Source organism: Sinocyclocheilus grahami, unplaced genomic scaffold, assembly GCF_001515645.1.
Source record: "Sinocyclocheilus grahami isolate Dianchi unplaced genomic scaffold, SAMN03320097.WGS_v1.1 scaffold135.1, whole genome shotgun sequence".
NCBI classification, from domain to species: Eukaryota; Metazoa; Chordata; class Actinopteri; order Cypriniformes; family Cyprinidae; genus Sinocyclocheilus; species Sinocyclocheilus grahami.
Window position 1 is genome coordinate 578,767 of NW_015505314.1, and position 19,358 is coordinate 598,124.

The 19,358-nt window shown below is 36.8% G+C and overlaps 1 protein-coding gene across 1 annotated transcript in view; it reads right to left on the reverse strand.

The window, feature by feature from the left end:
• LOC107590979 (membrane-associated guanylate kinase, WW and PDZ domain-containing protein 2-like) overlaps positions 1-19,358 on the reverse strand; it is a 189,141-nt gene that overhangs the window by 29,544 nt on the left and 140,239 nt on the right. The window contains exon 10 of the mRNA XM_016279950.1: positions 4,183-4,210. Within this exon, the coding sequence (XP_016135436.1) occupies positions 4,183-4,210 (28 nt within the window). The remainder of the gene's footprint in view (positions 1-4,182; positions 4,211-19,358) is intronic.

The window sequence follows — 19,358 nt, forward strand, 5'->3', positions numbered from 1 at the left end:
AATGACAGTACAGTGGCCAACAGCTCGAGGCAGTGCGACTGACTCTCTGTAGAGTGAAGAAAAATCAGTCGATTTATGACCAGTCAAGCCTTTGTTATAGAAGGAGACAGGGCAGGGATCTCGAACTAAAAATAAATAAATGTGTGGGTGGATAGGTAGGCATGTAGCATGTACTGATGTAGTGTGTGTTTGTGTGTATATACGAAATTAGAATTTTCATAACTTTTCCAGTTGTGATTACTGGATTTGTAAAACATTTTTTATATAAATTACTCTCACAAAAATGCTAAATGCTAGCCGACTTGAGCATAACTAGATTTTTAAGAGAAAATATAATCAATATAATTTGATTGATTGATTTGTTGGTTTCTTTGGTTCTCAGCTGTAATATGATCACATATGGGGTTTTTTTAAGCAAGGGTTCTCACATCTTTTAATAATGAATTTCCATAACATTTTCAGTTGTGATAGATTTTCTGGATAACTGGATTATACTGTATAAATTGCACTCAAAAAAAAAAGTTTTTAATTGACCCGAGCATAACTAGATTTGGTATGTTAAAGTCAGTTGATTTATTTATTTTTTGTTTGCTCTCAGCTCTAAAATGATCACAAATTAAGTGCTTTTTTTCCAATTAGAGTTAGACATCTTTTAAAAATGTAAAACAACATTTTATCGAAATTGCACTCACAAAAATGCAAAACCTGAGCAAAATTAGATTTCACTAAAATGTATATATTTAATGTTAAATATATTTAACAAGAACATATTATTTGGCCTATTAAAATCATTTGATTTATTTGCAAATAATTATATGCCGTCATTTACCTTATTCGGTCATATACATTTACGTAAATATACATATACAGTTCAGATTTTGAAGAACATTTTCTTTAGGCTGTAGTCAAGCAGACAAAACAGTTGAGAAAACTGGATCAGAATCAGAGGACATTACAGAGACAGACTGCTGCTGAGGGTCAAGGTTTTATGTGCCACATTACATAGTGCACTGGTTAGTGAGAGAAGATCAGTGAAGGTGCAGTGATTTGTTCTCTGCTGTATTAAGTGTTTATTTCAACTGGGGTCCCCACAGCTTTTAACAAATGAATTTCCACAACCTTTCCAGTTGTGATTAGTGGATTTTTAAAACAATTCTGCACTCACAAAAAGCTATTTCTAGCTGACTTGAGTATAGACAGATCTCTAAAAAGATTTTAATAGAACAAATTATACTTGTAACTAGAAAATATTATTTGTTCTATTAAAACTGATTGATTTATTTTAAAATACTGTAAAAGTATAGCTGCCGTTTGGCATTGTAGTGGTGTATCTATGAAGCAAATTAGTCTCTTACTGTATCTGTCTATTAAGAGACACAAGCAGTAGCTTAGTACAGTGCAGTTAGTGGTAATATGTTATAACAATATAATAAAGCCTCTATTATGCATTCATCTTAGTAATAAAGCTCAACAGTCATGGCTATTCATACAGATGCTGTATAATGTATAATGTGACCTAATCACTCAATATTGAGAGTACACGCTTGATGTTAGTTCTTTTAATTAAATTCAGAGGGCTGGAATACGATACGTTTTACCTGTTTAGAAGTCTTCCAAGGTGAAAAGTGACCTGCAATGGAGAACAAAACCTTTAGCATGCTGGATCTTTAGTTTTATATTTGAAGTGGGAATTTGAAGCAAATCAAAACAGAAAAAAAGCCAGACGATAACCTTTTATTATTTTGTTTACACAGCAGCTGTTCCCTATTGAGCTACATTCTCAGCTGTGTGAATGCAGTTTCATTTATTTATTAATTTTTTTAGCTAGTATTTTATTTTTTTTTGTAAGTGGGGTCTAAAAGTCATTTCTGAGATCACATCTATTTTGTAATTTAATTCTAATTTAATGCAAAATGTTAATACAACTTTGTGGAAAATAATTTGGGAATGTTTCAAAAGCAACATGTCTTTCAATGGAAGGAAGGAAGTCTAAACTTTTATAAAAAGAAGTTCAAATCAACCTATTTGATTAATGGCCTAGAAATAGTGCAGAATTAATATTTACTATTTTTTTTATTTCAGACTTGTCTCATTGGTTTCAGTAATTCAGTCATTGCATTAATTTCTACCAATTTACTTAATTTGCTGAAATTGTTGTGGTGTTGTGTTAAGCATCAGTGTGGCATTACAAATTGAACAGCATTTAAAATCAAGACCATTTAATCTGTATTACAACCTGTTAGAAAACACTCTCTGTCTGTATTGGTTCCAGATGTTTTCACCCCTCCTTTTCTTCTCTCCCTCTCTCACTCGCCCTCCCTGTACAGCGCACTGTTGTCACTCTCTGATTCCCCCATCCTCCATCTGATCTGCTCTCTCTCTCTTGTATTATGTTTTAATATCTCTTACTCATATTCGAGGTACGCATGCGCACATGTATGCATTAGCTTTTCTTGGTTCAAATGTTCAAATGAGGACACGATAGCTAGGACTCCAAGGTAATGGGGTTCGTGATGAACTATGAAGATAGTTCAGCATCCTTCGCCAAGTTTATTCCTAATATGTCCATATTTTCCTGTACATGTGGCCATTTTGTATAACACATATTCTTGGCCAACATCCTATATGTATGTCATCTATATCCTCATTGGTTAAAGGGTTGAAACTCCCCTCGACATATGCCTATATAATATCTTTGTATCTATGAATAAAGTTGAAGTATTGAGAATACAATTTGATGTGTGTTTTCTTGTTTCCCGGCCGTTATATACTTTAAGGGACTGAGAATTTTCCAGGTGGCAAAGAGAATCTATAGGGACCGATTGTTAATTACTGACACAACCGAAGATACAATTCAAACAGCAGCTATTCAAATATCTATTCAATTCAGTATTTGCTCCTCTCTAAAGCAATTGCGTTTTGAGGACAAGTGGTTATTATTTGAATATTTCATGTATCTGTTGAGAAAAATAGAGATTTGAATGTAAAATATACAAGTTTGACCCTAAGGACTGTATTTGTTGATCCTTTTTCATGACAAAAAATCAAAATCTCCTGTTGCAATCAATGAAAGGACGCCCAAATCCAATGACAGAAAGATGCTTAAAATGCACCAAGCGGCATCTTCACATCTCATCAAATGCCCATTTTCCCCCTGGAGGAAAAACATTGACTGAGAGGAGGCGAAAGTCCACGAGGCTTCTGAACTCTAATCATAACAAACAGGAAGCAGTGGCAGTGTAGAGCACCTCTTCTGGTATTAAGAGCTAAACAATATTCGCCAACATCAAACGGCAGATTCATGAATATTTTCTCTCTAAACTCTTCCTAAATCGGCCTTGAAATGCACAAAACAAACACACGCATACACAGGCCGTCCAGTGTCTTGCATTCAACTTCTCCCTCTCTGTCTTTCATGTCTTACCACAGATGACCTTCAGGAATGAACAAGGCGATGCAAATGACCTGTTTGGGATTTGGATCGGGGGAAGAGAGAAAGAGTGCACAAACATACTAGAGCTGCACAGTTAATCCAATAAGGAATTAAGAATATGACTGCGGTTAAATTTATTGCTAATCTAAAACTATTTAATTTTTATGATTATAAATTATTTTAATAAAAAATGTACATGTATAATAAATATTTTTTATCGCAGCAATGTTGTGCATGTTTTTTTTATTGTTAAATTAAATCGGCTTTATATTGGTCTCACTGTTCTCAAAGTTATCGACCATTTAAAACCATATTAGTCAATCACTACTTGTAACCAATTACATACATATTTATTGTGCACATGAATGCAGTTTCATTTATCATAATCAGAACTCTGCATATGGACAGTCAGTGAGCTTGTGGTGAACCACAAGGCCTGAACAGTCATGTAAAACTGTGTAAACTTCACCGTCAAATGTTCTTCAATGGTTTAGGAAAGATCCACTTCTTATTAAGAAGTATTTTTCACTGTGTAGGGTTCCTGAATTGCTATATGGAGATGAAAATGCTACTGATGTCATTATAAGCTTGTCAGATTTTTAATTTCGTTGACGAATAATTTTCGTCAACAACATTTTTTCATCAATGAAAACGAGACGATAACGAAATAAAAACGCAAAAACCATGATGAAAATCAATTGACATTTTCATCAACGAATAAAAACGAGACGAAAATGTTAGGGAGGGACGATTTGGTAAGAGATCCAATCAGATCTCCTGCATGGTTAGGAGGTTAGATGCGCACATTTGGACTGTAGCAGCCTACTGATTTATCTGGCGGGACATAAGCTAGCATACACTTGCTGCACGTCTCATGAAGCGTTAAAAAATTTCAATATCTGGGAGTAAGAGAAGAGCAGACATATGGATCAATTTGAAAAGCATGACAATGCAAAAGAGAACTCAATTCGGTCCAGTTTTCTGAGCGCACACACCCGAAGCGCGCACACAGAAAAGCGCCTCTCACACAGCGCACGACTGAATTCAGTTCTCTTTCACGTCAAATGAATGGAGAAATACACACAAAATGATGTCGAATTGTCCGTTTTGACGAGTATTCACGTAAACACTCGGTTACGTCACAAGTGAGCGTAAACAGTTTGGTGTATATCGGATGTGTATCAGTATAAAAACATCCGTGCATTCGGTTTTAAAGGGACAGAAGCCTAATTTAGTTGCTGTTGTATGTGTCATTTAATGTTAATCAAGCAACAAAAGAAAGCGAGAAAATCACTCACTGCTCTTGATTGAATGACTTTAGTGAGCCTAATAAGGATTAATCTAAATTGATTTATATAAAGTCTGCTTGAAAGAATGAAGAATGTGGTAAGTTATTATAAAGAACGAATATTATATAACCATTGGTATTTAACTGAAAGGAGGACCATGTTCTTGTTTCTTTATGAGAAGTGGTTTTAATTCATTTTAATATAAAGGCATGTTGTGTCAAAACAGTTCCGTGTCTGTGTCTATATTGCATGATAAAACCTTAATATCAAACCTATATAGGACATTTTAGAGAAATGCTTAATAAAAGCATTACACTAACTAAACCCATCTACTGTAGATTTAGTTGACTAAAATCTTATGACATTTAGTCGACTAAAACTACACTAAAACTAAAGCAATTCAGATGACTAAGACTAAATAAAAATTTGCTGTCAAAATTAACACTGGTCAGAACAGTATATTTGCTCTTTAAGGCTCCAGGTTGATTGTGATTAAAATAGCGATTATATTGACTTCTGATGTACAAAACATCAGTAAAATAATTCAGAAATAGTCCTTTGCTCTTTTTGGATGAGTAGCCTACATAAAGAATCTGACATGCTCACTCCTACAAAATAAGTAGTTTAATGTACACAAAATTCTAATTGAATTTAACTGATGAGTATTCCCATGTATTTTACCGAAACCGTGGTTATATCACATGTACTGTACATTTACTTATGTTTTCCTAGACACTAAAGCATACATTATTCACGTACTGACATAATCTAAAATGCAAATCATTTACATATGAACAACTTTACAGATATAGATGTTTACAAATCCTCTCTATGAATAATCTATGAATATTTCATTCATGGAATTAATTGGTTGATTCTATTTATGATCAATTGGGTTTATTTATTTATGCACTGTATTTGTGATCAATGGGATTTATTTAACACAGTTAAACATTTTATTCTGTTCTATGATTCTAGTGCTACCTCGGTTCAAAAAATGACAATTTTGAATAGTGGTCGACCGATATGGGTTTTTTGACATCCGATGCCGATATCTTGGAAAGCAGGGTGGCCGATATAATTTTATTTATTTTAATTTATATTTAAGAAATTTGAAATAATTTGAAAATGGATTAAAAATAATTGTGTAAAATAAACATACTTAAACTTTAGAAGACAAAGCATTTTTCACAAATAAATAAATATTTAATACAAATCTAATTAAAAAGGAAGTAAACACTGTAACCAACAGGGCACTCTGTATTCTGGGAAGTTTGTGTGAATAATTTATTTTTTTCAAATAAAGCCAAGGTAACACTCATTTTACATACAGCACACAGTGAAAATGACATGAATATGACAGTGGGCAACTGCATAAAGCGCAGCATAATTTCAAATCACGAGTTTAAAGTTTGTCGATCCCACGTCTCCAGTGAAGCTGAACTCTCTTCCTGTCAGCATTCAATTTGCACGGATAGACCGTCAACCAGAGAACACGCGATAATGCAGGATACAAATGCACACTTCACAAGATCTCAACTAGATTCGACTAAATCTGCAAGGTTTGTGAAATTAAATGTTCATTAGTCATTCAAAGATTCAAATCACGAGTTTAAAGTTTGTCGATCCCACGTCTCCAGTGAAGCTGAACTCTCTTCCTGTCAGCATTCAATTTGCACGGATAGACCGTCAACCAGAGAACACGCGATAATGCAGGATACAAATGCACACTTCACAAGATCTCAACTAGATTCGACTAAATCTGCAAGGTTTGTGAAATTAAATGTTCATTAGTCATTCAAAGATTTGTTTAAATTATATAAATGCGTGTTTGCTGAATGCTGACGGCAAATGAGAAAGTATTCTAATGTTTGCCTTTCTATTACTAATAATATTAAAGCAATCGTTATAATACTTTTTTGTATACATTTTAATTCATTTGATTAGATAGACTTATATCCATATTAGACAGAACTGAACGATGGCAGCGAACAAGAAGAAAAATTATCATTATCAGCGCCATCAAAAGTCCCGCCTCGAACACATCGGCCAAACAGAAAAACGTTTATTATTTGAAAAATGCCAAATATTGGCCGATATATCGGCATTGGCGATATATCGGTTGACCACTAATTATATATAGAATATTATATAAAGAATAACTTTAAAGTGAATGACTTTTATCATTACTTAACATTTAACCATTACATTTAACACATTTTCTGAATATGCTGAAAATGCATAAAAAAAAATTTTTTTTTTGAAAAGTGGTTATGCTTAAATTTAAGATTTTTATTAAGGCTGTTAAATTTTTAAATCAGATTAATCACACCCTTTTTGAGGTGATTAATCACGATTAATCACACACTTATCATGAAATTAAGCATACACCCTTTATCTGGTTTAACATTTTGTCATTATTTGCTATATCCTGCAATGTAAACCAAAAGACTGAAGGGTGATTCTCACAAAACTGTATTTTCTGCAAGTTATTTTACAAATAAAATTTGATGTCTTTTCCAAAAAAGGACACTTGGAGACCAAAAAAAACATTAAAGAACCAAAACATTACAAATCAAAGCATAATCCTGAATGTGAATGGAAACAATGTGAATGTTCAGAAATGTGTCTGTGCATAAATACAATGCATGATGAGTGCATCGAGAGCGCTCATACATGGTTTGTTTGCACATATATCATACTCACGCATGTTTACGGTACAACTCCTGTACGTCATCGCAAACATCTTTACCTTGATTGCAATCCTCATCCAATAAAACTTTACTAGTGAATTGGATACAAGTACTCATTACATTGATTGCAATCCTCATCCAATAAAACTTTACTAGTGAGATGCTGGTTATCCAGACGAGAAACGTGCGTAGGCCTATCATCTGGCCATACAGCCGTGGGATGTTTTCAGTCTGTATTTCACACAGTGCGATGCATGAGGGATCACGCTCCTCAGAGACAATCACAGAATATGCCAGAGCTCGTGTTTTAAAGCATAACACTAAATGAATAATTCACTGAAAATGCAACATGAGTTTCTATTCTCTCCGCCATCTCTGATGTGATCAGCCTGGTTTTCTTTACATTAGCGCTGTTTTGGACTGACTGTTTGAATGCATTGCCTTACTGGATCATTGGACTGAAGAACGTCCCTAAGTTTAGTGGTTTAAAATGATCTGATCGCAAACAGTGAAGCAAAACTTCGTTAAAGGGTTAGAATAGAAATTGCGCTTCAGTAATTTTGTGTTAATTACGTTACATTATTTTAGCATTGACAACCCTAATTTTTATATAAATTTGTAAATATGTAACACTTTCCATTTTTGTTGTGTCCACATTGTTCACATCAGCATACCCAAACATGCAAAAAAAGAATATGTAATGTATATAATGCCATGTAGAGACACCTACATATAAACAATGAGACTAGGCTGGAAACTCAGGATCCTCTGATTGTGATTATAATGCATTATAATGTCTTTTTAATGTGAAGGTGATCTTTTTGAGTTTCTAATGTATAATACAGAAACAGTCCTCAGCTCTTTTTGGACGTACAGCCTACATAAAGAATCTGACATGCAGCCGCCTCACACAAAATAAGTATTTTAATGCACACTAAATTCTAATCGAAATAAATAATCACACACTGATACTCTTTCTTCATGCTGCATTTACGACACAAGCATAACGGTAACTGGCTGATTAAAAAGCAAAGTGCAGCGTGTTGCCGTCGGCTGGGCATGAGTCATCAAATAAGGAGCAGAGAGTCCAACAGGCCACAACTGGGCTGCTTCAGTGAGCAAGGCTGAGCAAGAAATCAATGACACTAGCTGAAAAGAAAGCAAAGTGGCTTGATTGTGCTTCATTTGTATGGATAGAGAAATGAATGGAACAGTGCTCTGGAGAGCACATATACAAGTCATATCAAGCCTCATCAATGGGTGAAAATCAAATGGTCTTCTGAGGCAAAAAGATGAAAACATACTTTCCCAAAAAAGAAAATATTTGCTGAAAGTAGTGCTTTGCTAAAAAACAGGAGCTGCTGGTGCATGGCGGTCAATGGCTATAAATCACAATAAATGAACACAGAAAACAGTGAATAACAATGCTCGAATTTCAATTCCTAATGTAGTTCACATCACTTCACAGGTCTTAATTAGCTCACGGATGCGGCTGTTAAATATCTCGCCCAATTTGAACCTGCACTGTATGACACATTCAAATAATCACGTCCTAGATTCTGCAACATCCTTGATGCATATAAAGCAGATTATGCTAATAACATTCATCAAATGCCGTAAATTTGTATGATGCAGGTGAGACTAGGAGAAAACGTAATCCAGACAGGCTTCTATTAGTAAATGTGTCCCACAACATCCTGCCATCTGGCAATTACGGAAAAGTTGCCTACTTGTCCAAATTTGCTATTCACTAATTGGTGATCACATGAGTGGAGGATGACAGCAGGGAGAGAAGATCCTACAGTACAGAAAGAGTCTTTTCGTGTGCGTTTGGACAACAAACAGAATATAGCGGGGCAAACTGTCACATAGGAAGTTGTCATAAAGGCTAATTATTATTAATTATTTAATTATTATTGTTGTTGTTGCTGCTGCTGCTGTTGTTATATTATAATTAAAAGCATAACAACAGTAATGCTAAATATAATAATACTATAAAAATGTGTTTTATTTTTAGTTTTAAAAGCTATAATGATATGTAGCTTTTTTATGAAAAAATATATGTTGTTTTATGTATCCATTTGTGCTTCACAGTTTTACCGTTTAATTTTTTAATGGCTGGTTAACGGCAGGGTCCCATTGCAAGGGTCTCTTATGCTCACAAAGGCTGCATTTATTTGATCAAAAATACAGGGAAAAACTTATACTGTGAAATATTGTTACAATTTAAAATTATTGTTTTCTTTTTAAATATATTTAAAAATGTAGCCATTATTCCAGCCTTCAGTGTCAGTGTATATATATATATATATATATATATATATATATATATATGTGTGTGTGTGTGTGTGTGTGTATATGTGTATTGTGATGAGTGAGGCGGGGCGGGGCCGTGAGCTTTGGGAACGGAGCGAGGCCGGTGGAAGTAAGTGATAATGCACGACACCTGCGCCATTCACCGGTCTCGAGTCCCACAGAGGAGCTCCAGAAGGATAAAAGGAGGAGTGACGATAGTGCAAGACAAGAGAGGACGAGGCCTGGACTTTATTTTTGTGTTTTGGGTCTTTTTGTGCATGGCAGTCGTCCGTGAGGGGCTGTCGCGCTGTTTTGTGCTTATTTTATTATTAAAGTTTTGTTTAAATGTTCACCGGTTCCCGCCTCCTTCTTCTATAATATTGATTTTCTTGGACTGTATAGAACAATGAAGCTTTTCTGTATATTGTGATTTTAAGCATAATGATATCTCCTTCCAGCCTCTCATGTGTGGACTCTAGTGCATACTGATTAAAATATGCTGTGGACACTCAGGACATCTGATGTCCACTTTGCCGCAAATCAATGACTTGCTTATCATCTAGTGCTTGCTTTATGACTAAGGTGCATTTCATTAACTAAACAAGATTTAAGCAGCACAGAGATCAGATGGGGAGCATTAATCTTAATTTATTCATAATATACACACAGACCCAGCAGGCAGCAGTCTGACTGCTGAGCACATCGAGGTATGAAGTTGCCTCTAGAATATATTCAATATGTGCCGAATGGCATATACTGAGTGTTGCACATATAGCAATATTGAATATTCAATAACATGTATTTAAATATAAATATATATATACTGTATATACATACATTTAATATAAGTACACATCATATCAATATATAAAGATGCCCTTTACAGGCCTAATTCATATTAAGCTTAAGAAAACAGCCTTTCTCCGCATTTAACCTAGTGTGAGTGACCCAGCTGATGAGATATAACCTGTCAGGGGCCGATTGTCCTTCTTGGTCAAATGGCTAAAACATGAGCATTGCTTTTTTGGTGAAGTGATGTAAATATGTTATGTACATTTACCTCCGAAACTTGTGGTTAAAGAACCATTATCAAATTGACCCAAACTGTCCTTACTGAGAAGCCAGTAAATGTTTTCGACATATTAATGTTATGTGAGTTGTCTATGCGTGTGTGCATTCACATCCACTGTCAATTCCCCATAAGCTCCTTTTGAAATTGTGAAGCATGTGTCTGGTAAGCTAATGGTCCCATGCCTATATCTGAGTTAATGGGTATAAATCAGCTAATGAGAATATCAGTAGAGCCGGAGCTAATTAGCTCTTTGATGAGACACTGAGAGGCGTTTGTTTTCCTCAACCAGCTAAGAGTCATCTGCTTCTGTTTCACACACACACACACACACACACACACACACACACACAAAAATTAAAAACGCAACACTTTTGTTTTTGCCCCCATTTTTATTAATAGTTGGTAAGGTAGTTGTTAAGTTTAGGTATTGGGTAGGATTAGGGATTTAGAATATGTTCGCGCAGAATATGTGCTTTAGCCAATATGTTAATAATAGTCATGCTAATATGCAACTAGTTAATAGTGAGAATTGGTCCCTATACTAAAGTGAAACAATTATCTTACAACAAGATCTTCACTAAATAAGCCAATCATTGAAACGGTAGATGGCGCTCTGGAAGGGTCTTTGGAAATCAGTGAATTCTGGTTGGAGACTCCGATCCTGGAGCAGCTCTTTAAAGACAGATCCAACCATTCCAGGGGAACATGCCAAAATGCACTTAAATCAGCAGCCAAGGGCATTTTCACAAGTGAAGAGTGCTAGACACGTGGGGCAATGAAATCATTGCAAAGACAAAGAGATCTGGCAGTAAAACCACATCACCATCTGGACATTATGAATGAGACATTTATAAACAATCAACTCACTGTTACACCATGGAGAAGTCTTGAGATTTAGCTTTAGACTCCCACACCAACGATAAAAGGAAAGCAAAGATGAGACTCGATCAGCAGGGATAAAGAAAATTGGCGTAATAAAAAAAAGAGACAGAGAGGGTGAACCAAACTGTTCACAAGAGACGCTCACATTTGCACTAGTGTAATTTGAAAGGATGGCCAGTGTCCAGTGGTGAGACAGAGGGGCCAAATTGCGGCACATTAAGAAGTGGCACATCATTTCACTGAAGCACTGACAGTTTTATTAGGGCGTATAATAGGCTGTCTAAATGCTCCTGGACCGTTCCACTGATTGGATTCATAGAGAAGCCTTTAAATGTTGCCATTAGACATCCCTCCGTGTGAGTGAGCTACAGTACGCCTTGTGTGATTGACTCACACAGGATCAGATGTAAAACGGAGAAGGCCTGTTTGTTAATTGGTAAACTGCATGTATATCTTGATATGGCAGTCAGTGCTGAAGAACATAATGTTTGCTAGCTCATTTCACATATGGCATAACATAGTTTAGCCAAGTAGGACATTAGCATTCATCCATCCAGAGTGTTTTCATGCCTATTTCCAGCATCCTCACAACCATACACAGGACATGTGATTTGGAGAATGAATGGATGGATGAACATGTTTCCACAGCCCAAATCCATTGTGTACTCCATGATTCATTCACTGGACCCTGTACCTAAACCTGGCCCTAACCTCTAAATTAAAAATCAAACTGCCATTTCTAACCCTTATCCCAAACCCCAAACCCATTACTCCCACCCCTTCATCTAACCTGATCCTAACTATCAGTGTCAACTCCTACAGCAAAATCACAGACTCCTAAATCCATCACAGACTCCCTGATCTTTTCACTGAACCCTGACCAAAAAAACTAAATTCCAAATCCAACCCCTATTTTTATCCCGTATCTTAAACCCATTACTCCCACCCCTTCATCTGGATCCTTACTCTCAGCTCCAACTCCTATTCCAAACCCCAACCCAATCCATCAAGGACTCCTTGATTCTTTCACTGAATCCAACCCCCTAAATTCTAACTATTTCTAACCCTAATCCCAAACCGTTCTCTCCAACCCCTTCCTCCTACTAACCTAGATCCCAACCCTCAGCACCAACTCCAATTCCAAACCCCAAGCCAACTCCATCATGAACTCCCTGCCCTTTTTACTGAACCCTAACCGGAACCACAATCCCAAACTTTAAAATCTAGACCTAACCCCTATTTCTAACCATGATCCAACCAACCAAACTCCTTACTCCCACCCCTTGATCTAATATGGATCTTAACCCTTAGCACCAACACCTATTTCAAACCCCAACGCTAACTTCAACATTTATTGAAAAGATCTTCTCTTACAAACTCACATGTTAAGATGTCTAATGAATAATGACATTTTTTCCTCACTTAACGGAGTTGTATGGCTTCAGAAAACTTGGCATTTAGCGCTTCAAAAGGACAGAAGAAAGGAAGAGGTGCAGATAAATACAGATGGAAGCAGCATTGAATAAAACTGACCCTGCGAGAGAAACTGTTGGTTTGTGCAAATCATCTTCTGTCCTCCTTATGTCATTCATGGCATGTTTGAACAGACGGATGTTAAACTCGAATGGTAGCGTGACGCTACAGGCTGTTTAGCGTTTCATGGCTCACTGTGCAGTCTGTATGAATACGACGAGGAAAAGAATGGGACAGATTGCTGATGTACGGGACATCAGGCCATATTCATATTCAAGTGACCATAATGACCTTCAAACACGCTGACTCTGTTAGTGGCACAGAAGTGTGTCTACCAACATGCACCCGAAACAAAACATATACACCCTGGTTGTGGATCAGTGCCTTTGCAAACACACATGGCTATTTAACAGAATGTAGTTTCATTACACTTTACTTGTACTAAAAGTACAAATCACACCACATTGACATCAAAGGAATGAATACGGATAACCTTACTGTAATTTGCGCCAAAGAGTTTGGGATTACTCAAGATGACCTCTGTACCCTTCCAAACAAACTGACTGACAATAGAGCTGAATGCTCAGTTTTGAAGCAGCCTGGAAATTGCAGAGTTTTAAGCTATGAACCAAAACTCAGAATAAGGGCACCTAAAGAAGCATTTATTGTCTTTAAAAGTTTGCTTATTATTACTAAAAAAATAAATATACATATAAATAAAATAAAAAATAGCCACAAATTAATTTGAGTTTTTGATGGCATATTATAAAACTTGCAACCTTTTTGCAACCACCTGAGAAGACAAGCAGTAACTCTAAACTGTGCTGATAAATTATGAAATTCTGATAAAAAAAAAAATTACACCAGTTGTTCATTAACTTTGGCAGATCTATAATACTAAAACCAACATAAAAACGAAATAAACGGAAATTATAAAACTAAACTCAATGATAGCCTAGATAAACTAAACTAAACAGATTAAAAAATACTGTTCAACTATGTATATACAATGATAACAAAAATATTTGGGCACTTAAGTCACCACTTACTGTAAGCATATCACAATGTCATTGCATTAGGTAAACTATCAAACAAAGTGTAGTTCAGAAAGAAATAAATGTAGAGATTTTCCTCAAAACACATTTATTTTGCGGTATTTTTGTCAAGGTTTTTTTTCCTTTTTAAAGGATTTTTTATTGATTTGAGAGTGAAATGTGAAATGTTTTGCTTGAAAAGTAAGTTTCTGCCATCCTTTAGAACAAATGCCGTTTTGATATTTTGTTATATAATGCAATGACATTCATACATTTTTAAATGTTCATTAAATTTCCCAAAACTTTTTGGAGTCAGTATAATTAGCACAATAGCAGACATGCTCCTACAATAATGTACTTATGAGAGTGTGCGCTTAGGAGTGCATTCGTGCTTCATACTGTATGTAAAGCGCATAGAGGCTGTAATCCCGCATACTGATCACTGGGGCTTAACAAGGATTTAATGTCTCTCTCGTAAACCTTTGACCTGCACTGACACAGAGGAGAGACATACTTCACACAAGCTCCCAAGATGCCTCTCTAGATCTCTTCTTCGCCTAATTTTTCCTATTTTCTTGTAATGAACAAGAGACGAATTCTGACATTGTATTGAAAATCTAACTTATTTTATTTCTCCAATTCTAATGAATGTAAACAGAGTGTCTAAACCTTAGAGTTGCAAAATACAGTGTCTCATTCTCATTACTGTAACATGAAAAAATTATGTTGAACTATGTATGCATCATGGTAGCATTTGCTGTATTTCCTTTAATGAATCAAAATAACTGATTTTAAAACATGCTTCAAAAAAACATTGTCAAAATGTAATTTACTGTAGTTTAAAAAATGATCATATTATAGAAATGAGAACTGGGGGAAAATGTCCTGAAAAAAAAAATCCTAGTAGGAGATTACTCTTTATTTAATCCTATGATGCATTTAGGAATGTGTAATATTACTTAATTGCTTTGAACAAATGTTGTAATTTTGCTACAGTGATGGTTAAGAGTTCTATCTTTTCCCTCTCTGTTCTGAATCTTGAATCTATTTATTCTCTTGCGTTCCCTCTCCCTTTCTCTCTGGGTTATAACAGACACTCTGATTGCTACGAGTCATAAATCACACTGGCTCAAGCTGCTTTTAAAAAAGGCTTATATGTTCTCAGTCAAGGTGTCAGTTAGAGCTAAAGCTTTTTTGTATTCAATACTAAAATTTATCAAATGAGCTGCTTTTCTACAGTATAGACTGGTGCATGTGGATTGGCTTTTACTGTCTTTTCATTTCCTAACATGAATGACAATAAATCTCGGCCTAAAACCACAGGCCTAAAAAAATTAAACCGTGAGTGCTTCCAACTGCAATTAGAGATCAAATTATATGCTTACTTTGCTCTGACATGGTGGACAGGCTGTATGCACACCCCCGATTCTTGAGTACTAAAACAGACAAAACAGGCTATAGAACTGAAAAAATAATTATGTGTCATAGAATTAAATTGAATTAGTCTACTAAAAATGCACAGAGATAGTCACCTAAATTTGGTTTCAATAAAACTATATATAACCCACCAGTGTCTGTATGACCTTGTTAATCTCAAAATAATGAAAATAAATATCAAAATAAGACCTTCAGATTGAGGGATGACTTTAATTCTGACAGATTTAATAAAAATAATCATACATCTGTCAGTCTCACAAAAGTAGGGACACATCTGTGAAAACTAAAAGAACTAGTATAATTCTAAAATGAATCTTATGTCAGGACATAGCGTTTTCTTATGCAAAAATGCATTTTTTAAATCTAAACTTTAATATATAATTTTAGCATATATTTGAAGTATTGACTTACGGTACTGTATTAAGGGCAGTTGGTTTTGTGAAAAAAAATTTAAATAAAATATTATACGTTATTATAATAAAATAAAGGAACAAATAAATGAACATTCCAGAAATCTAAAATCATTCTCGGGTGAGAAACAAGTTATCACCAGCAGTAATCAACAGCACTGTAAAATAATCAGCATTGATTCACTGCCCCTTGAGAGCTAGACACTGAACCAGCAAACCATCATTTGTATGTGAGACCGTGTAGGTGTCTGGGACACGGTGTACGTGAGTGTAGGAAGTGCTTGTGTGCTGGAAAGCACATCACTGCGAAATGCCACATGTGAAGCATTAAATAGCTGTTTGGCATCAGTTTTGAGAACAATATTGATTTCAGCATAACTTTAAAGATTCAGTGAAGCCAGTGAAATGGCTTGATGACTGTTGTTTTCTTTCCTAGATTGGAGGTGGGACATATCCAAGGGGTCAATAGCCAGTAGCCTTTTGCCTTTGGTCTGTTTCACTGAGGTGAGGTTACATTGGCAAAATTTAGGCAACATTTTGTGGGCAAAAAAAAAAAATCCTATTTCTATTGTCAATAACACTGTAATGCATAAAGCTCACCAAAGTCACTTTCAAACCAAGCAGCTTTCTGTTGGTTAGTGCTTGCAATATAGAAATATATTAAATATTAAATTAATTAAACATCTTAACAATTTTTTTAATATATCAATATATAACGTTCTGTCAGATATATATAAGCTGAAAAACAGAACAAAACTAAGCTCTGTAGCTGAACTACAGTCTTCAAGAGAAAGAGGTGCTGCGTAAAACTAATCATAGCGAGACAACATAAGAAGAGCTCTGGAAACAAACGTCTGAGACATCTTATGTCTGTGCATGCACGGAAACCAGAGGAGCACTGCTCTGTGACTGGCATTCTAAACAAACACAATCAATGCAAAATCCCCGAAACATCACTGCTGAGCCACAATAGACATTCTATACAAATGAAGCTCTAAACATCAAATGCTGAGAACCTCCAACAGGCATATGACTTGTGTGCTTCCTGTCCCTCAGCAGCACACTGGTGCACCTGATTCAACTCATTATCTGCTTGTTAAGTTCTTTATGAGAAGAATCGGGCATAGCTGCAAGGGCCAGAGTAAACATCAGTGCCACAGAGGCATCTATAGTGGGTGTGGATGGGCTGGATAGCAGGGCTCTAAGATGCAGGAAGTGAAGCATGTCACGCAGCAAATCCCAGCACTCTGCATAATAGTTTTAATTTATCAAGGAAGCACTTAGCCAGGAGGACAGGAGAGAGAGAGGAATACATGGCATGTTTACATCACATTAATGTTAATTTGGGGATAGGTGTTAAACAGTTGTTATGATTATTGTGGTGGTTAGTAGGGGTGTAACAGTACATGCATTCGGATCGAAAATTTTCGGTACGGGTCTTTCGGTTTGGTACTCATGTGTACCGAACAAATACAGCATTGTATTAACTACTGCATGAGTGGAACTTCATTGTAAACTTACAGTTATAGTGTTACTTTTGATAAGAAACAAAGTCTCATCTTTCAAATTATGTCATTTTTTTTCAGGAAATTCAAACAATAAATGCCGTTTTGCCGTTCTTTAATGTGGGGTGACAGATCACTGTATAAACACCTCAGTTCAAATGACAGGGCGACCTCTTTACTACTATTTTTAACGTGAAATAAACATGAAAGAACATCTCATGCCTCATGTAATCGCTCAATCAGTGTTTCGACCACGGAAAGACGTCAATAAAGCAGCTTGTAAACAAAATGTCACGTAGCATTTCATTTACCTCAGGCAAGTCATGTGTCCACAGCTTAGTTCGCTAGAGAAATTAAGAGCAGAGAAGAGCATTTCGTGAAATATTAGACTTTATAATCATTATGTCACAGTGTCTGGTTGTGGTGCCCTGGACTGGCCACTTGAGGGCGCTCTCCCGTTTCTGTTATATGTTTTGAACTCCATTTCCCATAGTCCCTTGCCTGTCATTTCTGTTCTGATCATGATCACCTGTTAGTCATTTCAGATCATGATGAGCTGTTGGTCATTTACTCATCATCCCATCTATATATTCCATGCTCACTCTGTCTGTCGTTGCTGCAGTATTGTATTTGTTATCTGATGTTTGATGTTGTTTAAGTTTAGACCGTGTTATCTGTTCCCTGTGTTTTGGATTACCTTTTGCCACGTTTTTGTTCTGTTCTGTTTATTTGTTACTTTAATAAACTGCACTTGGATCTTACCTTGTTTTCTCCTGGCATTCTGTGACAGAATACTACAGCCACTACAAGATCCAACAGTTTGTTTTTCTTATTTTTGAACTATGGACATTCGGATTGTCCCTCCTGTCACAGGGAAAAAGCGAATGGCTCGATACCGAACTCTGATGGCTCGGAGGCAGCAAGGAATGGAGGTTGGTGGTTTTGCCAAGACCTTTTGGACATTGGCGCTGGGTCTGAATTATAATGAGGCTGCACTTAAGGACCTCCTTAACATCTGTCTGGATAATCCTTTGCCCCAGTGGGAGGTGGAAGGACTTGAGATCCTAGACTTCTGGGGCTTCATCAAATATCTCCAGTCAGTGGGCAATACCAGGCCAATCAGAACCCTTCTGCAAGGATTTTCCCACCACCTCTATCCTTCAGAATCCCACTAAGCAGTGGAGGGCGAGAAGGAGGACAGTAAAGCCCCCTCCAGAGCCCGCTCCAGTCTGGGAGCTCACAGAGCCCACTCCAGAGCCCGCTTGAGTCCGGGAGCCCACTCCAGTCCGGGAGCTCGCAGAGCCCACTCCAGAGCCCGCTTGAGTCCGGGAGCTCACTCCAGTCCGGGAGCTCGCAAAGCCCACTCCAGAGCCCGCTCCAGTCCGGGAGCTCGCAGAGCCCACTCCAGAGCCCGCTCGAGTCCGGGAGCTCGCAGAGCTCATCAAGGAAGTCACTCCAGTCCGGGAGCCCACAGAGCTCATCAAGGAAGTCACTCCAGTCCAGGAGCCTACAGAGTCCACTTCAGAGCCCGCTCTAGTCCGGGAGATTACAAGGTCCACTTTAGAGCCTGCTCCAGTTCAGGAGCTCTCAGAGCTCTTTAAGGAAGTCACTCCAGTCCGGGAGCTCACAGGGACCGTTGCAGAGCAATCGGCTTGTCCTGTTGCAGCTGTTGAGGCTGGGACTAAACTCTCTCTGCTCTTGTTTTCAGGTACTCCCGAGTTGCTGAGAGGGATTTCTGTCCCACCAATGTTGCCTGACAGGATTCTGGCTCCGCCCTGGTTGCCCGCCTGGGTTCTGGTGTGGCAGGAGCCTCACTGGCTCACTCCTCCGGCTCC